At 39.7% G+C, this 7,008-nt stretch overlaps 2 protein-coding genes across 2 annotated transcripts in view; one reads left to right on the forward strand and one right to left on the reverse strand.

Moving 5' to 3' along the window:
• EFHD1 (EF-hand domain family member D1) overlaps window positions 1-240 on the reverse strand; it is a 15,450-nt gene extending 15,210 nt beyond the window's left edge. The window contains exon 1 of the mRNA XM_010716722.2: window positions 127-240. Within this exon, the coding sequence (XP_010715024.1) occupies window positions 127-240 (114 nt within the window). The remainder of the gene's footprint in view (window positions 1-126) is intronic.
• A 63-nt stretch (window positions 241-303) lies between these two features.
• On the forward strand, window positions 304-2,607 carry KCNJ13 (potassium inwardly rectifying channel subfamily J member 13). Its single transcript, XM_010716578.3, has 2 exons — window positions 304-781; window positions 1,494-2,607. Exons 1-2 carry the CDS (start codon window positions 304-306, stop codon window positions 2,114-2,116), a joined length of 1,101 nt encoding a protein of 366 aa, XP_010714880.1. The 3' UTR covers window positions 2,117-2,607.
• Window positions 2,608-7,008: the final 4,401 nt, after the last annotated feature.

Below are 7,008 nucleotides of genomic sequence, written 5' to 3' on the forward strand. Positions count from 1 at the left end.
ACCAAAACCTTAAAGCATGTGATAAATATAAATTCACTAAAGTACAAGTTACATACAATGACTAAGCAAGGAAAATGTGAAAAATAGTTACATTTTTAAACTTAATCTATTTTAGCTAAGTATTACCACAAATTCCACCCCAGGCTCCTGACTTAATCTTCTCTGGATTGCAATGTATAAGCCCTCCTTTGTTGGCTGCAGTATTTCAACCCCTGCTGATATGTCAAAAACTGTGAACATTAGGCAAAACACAAATACGCCGCACTGCATCAGACTATTTTCCTCTTTTGTCTTTTCCAGAACATGAGAACAGATACGATAGAGAGCAATAACACCAAATCCAGCGCTCCCCTCCTAACCCAAAGATACCTGAGAATGGTCACAAAGGATGGACACAGCACGTTCCAGATGGATGGTGCACAAGGACAAGGTCTGGCGTACCTCCGAGATGCCTGGGGAATACTAATGGACATGCGCTGGAGATGGATGATGCTTGTGTTTTCTGCTTCTTTTGTCATTCACTGGCTAGTTTTTGCAGTGCTTTGGTACGTGCTGGCTGAGATGAATGGGGACCTGGAGCTGGACCACGATTCTCCACCTGACAACCACACTATTTGCGTCAAGTACATCACCAGTTTTACAGCTGCATTCTCCTTCTCTCTGGAGACACAGCTCACCATTGGTTATGGTACTATGTTCCCAAGTGGGGACTGCCCCAGTGCTATTGCCCTGCTTGCCATACAGATGGTCCTTGGGCTCATGCTGGAAGCCTTCATCACAGGTAATCTCTCACATTTACACCTGATATGATATAAATCTTGAGATACAACAGATCAGAAATAAGTACAGATCATGCTAATATCTGAGAGAAAGATAAGTTCAGTTACTAAAGGGATGACAAGATCTCAGCTATGTGATAATAAATTAATATTAGGCAGCATCAAGATTTGTATTAGAAAGTACCACTACTCATTGGTTGATACTTGTGATAGTACCCCACTTACCACTCCCCAACACTTAATTATTATATTATGATCTATTTCTCAATGGAAAGAATCTTTTCAGTGGGATTAATATTTCTAAAGCCAACTTAACAGTTGTACAGGTGGAGATTTTTATTTATCTTTAAGTCAGTATTTATGTATTCCTAGTACTTCACATAATGGAAATTTCTAGGATGTTGCAGATTTATTATTCAGACATTTTAAGTTTCTTAAAGCGCTTCTCAGGTTTAAGGTATGTCAACAGACTTTAAATATTCTATTTACTGTATAGTATGCAATAAATGTCTCAAGCAGTAGCCTATCAAGATTACATACTATTGCTAACTACAGTAGATGGGTGCACTAAGTGGGCAGCTTCGCAGTTTTCAGAAGGACCTTGTACACTTAGGGCAGTTTCTATTCCTTTGGACTGCTTTACGTAGCTCACAGGCTGCAGGGAAACAACCCAGGCACAATCCTCACTTTCATTACCTTCTTTCCACGACACAGGTGCTTTTGTGGCAAAGATCGCCCGACCAAAGAACCGGGCATTCTCCATCCGCTTCACTCGCTGTGCCATAGTGACACACACAGAGGGGAAGCCATACCTTATGTTTCAGGTGGCTAACACACGCTCCAGCCCGCTCACCAGCGTCCAGATTTCTGCTATTCTTTACCAAGAACAGGAGAATGGTCAGCTGCACCAGACCAGTATTGACTTCCACCTAGACAGCATTACTTTGGATGAGTGCCCTTTTTTCACCTTCCCTCTGACCTACTACCACTCCATCACCCCATCCAGCCCACTGGCTGCTCTCCTCCAAAGAGAGGCTGCTCGCCACTTTGAGCTGGTCGTCTTTCTGTCAGCGGTGCAGGAAGGGACAGGAGAAATGTGTCAGAGGAGGACGTCCTATCTCCCCTCAGAGATCATGCTGTACCACCGTTTTGCCCCTGTGCTAGCCCGCAGTGCCAAAGGGGAATATCAGATCAAGATGGAGAATTTTGACAAGACAATTCCTGAGCTCCCAGCTGCAGCTGATTCAATGAATCCAAGGAGGACTGCCAAGGAGATCCGCATCAACGGACAGCATGTCGACAGCTTCCAGCTCTCTGAGGCTGGCCTCACAGAATAGACGGAACAGACTTTGGACTTTGTGCCTTTTTTTTTAATTATTATTATACTAAACTCTGAGGTCACATCAACAACCTTCCTTCCTTGCCTGCCCTGCAATCTTCTAATAATCTCTCCCGTTTTCCACCTTCTGATTACAACACAATATGCAAAGCAAAGAGAACTGGCATGCCCATGTAAGCTTGGGAGAGGCTGGATCGACCTCCGAGGACAAAGGCAGGTACAAGGTTCACAGTACTGCTTCTGGGAAATTAGAAGAACCAGCTGAAGTCACTAGATTATGATTAAAGTTGCATGACTCTGAAAGGAGAGACTTCCAAAGCTGACCAAAATCCTAACTAACCAGCTTGTGACAAATTGGACAGCAAAAATATAAGAGAAAAATCTCACAAAACCAATATGCAGTCATTCAGTCAATACATCAGTCCCTGGATAAGCAATTCAGTTGATTCAAGACCCGGATTTTTCTGTTATTTTCATTCTTTGTGAGATACTTGGTTATATCTGATTTCAGAGGGATGAACTTACTCTTAGGAATTATTGCCAACCTCTCACAGCAGTGAGAAGTACCCCTGCTGTGCTTGTTTATTAAGCAGAATTGTAAATACTATCTGTAGTTTCTTGTTCCATCAGATATGAGGAGAACTCATCTCCTTGTTGGTCTATGAAGACATTATCAAGAAATCTTGATGGATATGGCAAATGCTGACTGGAAATTTTTTTCATATTTGGAAACACCAAATAAATTATTTAGCAGTGGAAACCAGCCCATCCTAAATGAATGAATGTGCTTTTTTTTACAAGGACAGCATGTTCCATGCGGCCTCAGCTTTGTGTGCTTCTCAAGTACGTCTGACCCTGGAGGATGCACTGCATCCACATGAGAAAAGTAGAACTGCATCCATTTGTATTTTATGCTTTTTAACATCAATATTTGCCTTTACATACAGCACAAAAGTATTTACAAGGACACCTGAATCAATTTTAAAATAAAAAAATTAAGCTACATGGGACCTTTGTATTTAAGTGCCTCATAAGTCTATTGCAATTAAGACTTAAAACTGAAGCTCCTAAATAATTTAAAAAGCCAGAGAATAAATAGAACAAAGGATAATTATTTACAAGCTCTTAACAAAAGCAATGTCTATTACGTGTTCACACTTGAAAAGTCAAGTATCAAAAGAAAGAGTTAATTTCTCAAAAGTAAGAGACTTTTCCCACAAACGAAGATGGTCTAACTTTCATTTACAGAAGCATAATACTCTACAAAACATGCTTCCTCTTATCTTCAGCAGTCAGCAGCAGGAACAAAGGGATGAGATACCATTAATTGAATTCTTCTTGAGCCTCAAATTCAAACTGTGTTCGCAACCAGAAAGAGCTGAGCCATTTAGCTTGTTTCCAACTTGTTTAAGCACTGTCTGTCTACATTACAGATCCTAACTGGATTTGGTTTTGCTATAGATTTTCTCAAAGTCTTTCATGAAACTTAATTTTATGTAAAAGCATTAATGAATACAGGGGAGCTTGCAGAGCAATACGCTACCAAATTACACAGCCTTCACCCTGCTTTTCTCAGTTGTTGACCCATACGCAGTTTAGAGATCCCTCATCAATCTTCCTATCAGTACCAATAATTTGCCATTATTTCCTCCTACAATGTTATTTGACACCTTTCTCCCAATGTAATGCAGTGAGACAAGTCTGACAAACTAAGAACCAATGCAAGAGCAACAGAATGGATTTGTGTCAAGTCAGAAACAACCAAGAGCAGCACTGTATGAGGCACTGCGTTTTCTCTCTCTTACATACTCCAATCTCAGACAAATCACTGTAAGATTCATATGCATAATTTCAACAGGGTGGCACTATAATCACATGTTTTAGAGCCCAGGCTATAAAAAGCTATTTCTGTTTTCAATAAACATCTAATCAAAGCGTTGGTTGCTTAGTCCAATTTCTAAATTGACTTGAGACTTGAAAGCTGTCCCTTTTTTAAAACCATTTCCTATTCATAGATGTGGTAGAGCAGCAAGTATAAAGGAAGAGTATCTTTAGCATAACCTAGATGCTATCTTCAAATGCTACATTTCTGAATACACAGCTGGAGAATACTGCTGAAGCAAATGAGACGTGCAAACAACTGTGTAGTTATCTATCTCAGAACAGTGCAGAACAAAAGGTAGGCAGAACATCCATACTACTTTCACTGTTCTGCAGAACTGGTGAACCATGGAGTCTCAGGAAGCACTGGAAACAGGCCACGGTGCAAACCAGAAGCCCAGAAAAAATTGCTCATAAGCAAGGATGCAAAGCTGCATTCTAAGCTTTCAGTAACTGCAAGAGCAAATCTGTGATGAACCTTCTTTGGATATACCTACCTATAGTAGTGAGCTAGGGAAGAAAAACAAGCCAGGAAAAATGAAAAATTCAGCACCCTTGTTATATTCACAGGAGCAGCCTTTTTACATTCTAGTCTTCTTAACTTAATCAATAAATACACAACTAAATCAGGTTTCACAACTGACTTTCTAAATGTCTTGTTTAATCTAGAATCATTTCTTACCAATGTGTAATTGCTGGTAACTACTCAAATCTCTGAGGCTACTAAGCTGGCATTACTCAAGTGGCTGCACAGAAAATTAAGCAGCTTTCGTGCAACTCCAAGACAGCTGTGATCTAGAAAACAACTTGCTCATTTTCTTTGCTAATAGCCTCAGCCTTCCAGAAGCAATTTGCTGTCTCAATGAGGTCTGTCAAAACTTAGACAGTTTGCAAGAGAAACTCACAAATACTTTGTGCATCTTAATTTGCAAACTGAAACAGTCTGCACTGAGCATCAGCTAAAAGAGAACTTGCAAACTTATGAGTGCAAAACCCCTTTAAAGAATAGTATATTCTTCAATATTGAGCAGCATTTCTCTCCTGAATTCTCCCCTTTTTATCTCATGATGTTTAATTGAAAGGTTCTTGCCTTATCACTCATTATGAATGCTCAGAAAAGCTTCCTCTCACCCTTTGAGTTTGCAATGTGATCATCCTGAACAAACAAAACAAAAAAGTTGACAACTCAATAAACTACGTAATTGGAGGCTGATTTAAAGCCCTACCCAAAAGCAATGGAAAACTGAAGCACTGTAAAATTAAAGAATAAAATCCTAAACTTGAAGTTTTAAGCAGAACAACAGAAACCAACAGATATCTGCTAGAGCTCATCAGCCTACGTGCGTTCAGTTCACTCCATCTTCCTGCTTTCACTACTATGATATCCTAGTGCCTGGTGATAACAAGGGACATCTTTTGGTACGTCTGTATCCTTACTTGATGCTTTAAGTATCTTATCATTCAAAAGCATGTACACAGCATTAACTACTTGTTTATTAATCAAGGCTTGAATCAAAACATATCAGTACCTTCCGTGCCTTCCACCTTACCTCTCTGAAGGTGGAGAGGAAAGAAATGGTCTTCCCACTTACAGGGCCACTAATCTCAAATAGAGCAATAACAAACATAAATGGCTAATTATTTTACATTAAGACATGACAAAGATTCTACGTCTCTTGTCTCTATTATATTGTGTTACAGAGGTTTTGTCCAATAAGATTAAACTAGAAAAGTAATACAACAAGAGACTTAGAGGAGGAACAACCAAGTATAATGTGAATAACTGGCAATAAAGGACCTCATCCCCTATAATGAACCAGGACTTTAAGAAAGCACAAAGGGATACCACCTTTCCAGAAATTCATTCCCAGAAGATGCACTCTGAAGTCCTGATGACTGACAGTTATTACCAACCAGACATGCTGCAGTAGGTGCAGCATTAACACCATGTTCAGGTCCAAGCCAGCTTCTGTAAGAACATCTTGCACAAATTAAGTTCAAGTTCTGTGCATCTCATCCAAAAGTGACTGGCAATATTCTCATCAATCTTAATCAGAAATGTGGCACAACATTCAGTCAGGTTCTTGTAGTGCTTTATTTTCTCAGAGGACAGGAAGGGGCTAAACAAATAACCAATGATGGTAGATACTGCTCTTGCTGTTGCCACATTCGTTTGTGTTTTGTTAAAAAAAAACAACAAAACAACAAAAAAATACCACAATCCTGAAACTTGAACAGTATTTTCTTCTATTCCACAAAGGTCTCTGACTATAAGCACACACTCAAGACAAACTTTCACTAAACAGGGGCAATCTCAGAAATCCCAAGTTATTTTCAGGAGTAATCTCTTTCAAGGAAAAGAGAAGAAGAGGAAAACCAGCACTGTCCCAGTTAATTGTTTTTCATCTTAAAAACAAACCAAAAAAAAGAAGAGCATTCTTTAAAATACGTGAAAAAGAATCAATACATAAATGGAGAGAGAATTCAGTGGGCTTTGAAAGAAAACATGGTAGTAAGATTCCTAAAAGCATGGGCCACTATGGTAGCTTGGATTACTGAGATAGAAACTCTATTACTCTCTCAAAAGAATAAATAAAACTATTGACTGTCGTTCAGGCATTAAAACACACTCCTATCAACTTCCAATTGCAACTGAATCTCCTCTGGGAGTTTTGTTGGTCCTGAAACCCAACCTGTAGCCGTATTTTCTGACCTATGCTTTTCCAACACATTCACTATGGAGGCTGTTTAGCCAATTCTCCTTCAAAGTCTACTAAAGAGTCTAGTAAAAGTTTGCTGACAGTCCTGCCAGGAACTCCCACTGAACAGCTGCAGTACACACATGTGGAAACATGCCACATAGAGAGGACAAGGTCACATCAGGGAGCAACCAGTGCACAATCCCATGAAACAGAAGTTATGGTACACCCAGCTGACAGAGGAGAACCCTCCTTCTCACCACTCCCACAATGCAGATTCTACCTAAATGGAAATGTTCCACTTCCCAGA

The sequence above is a fragment of the Meleagris gallopavo genome, chromosome 11 (assembly GCF_000146605.3).
Source record: "Meleagris gallopavo isolate NT-WF06-2002-E0010 breed Aviagen turkey brand Nicholas breeding stock chromosome 11, Turkey_5.1, whole genome shotgun sequence".
Classification (NCBI taxonomy): Eukaryota; Metazoa; Chordata; class Aves; order Galliformes; family Phasianidae; genus Meleagris; species Meleagris gallopavo.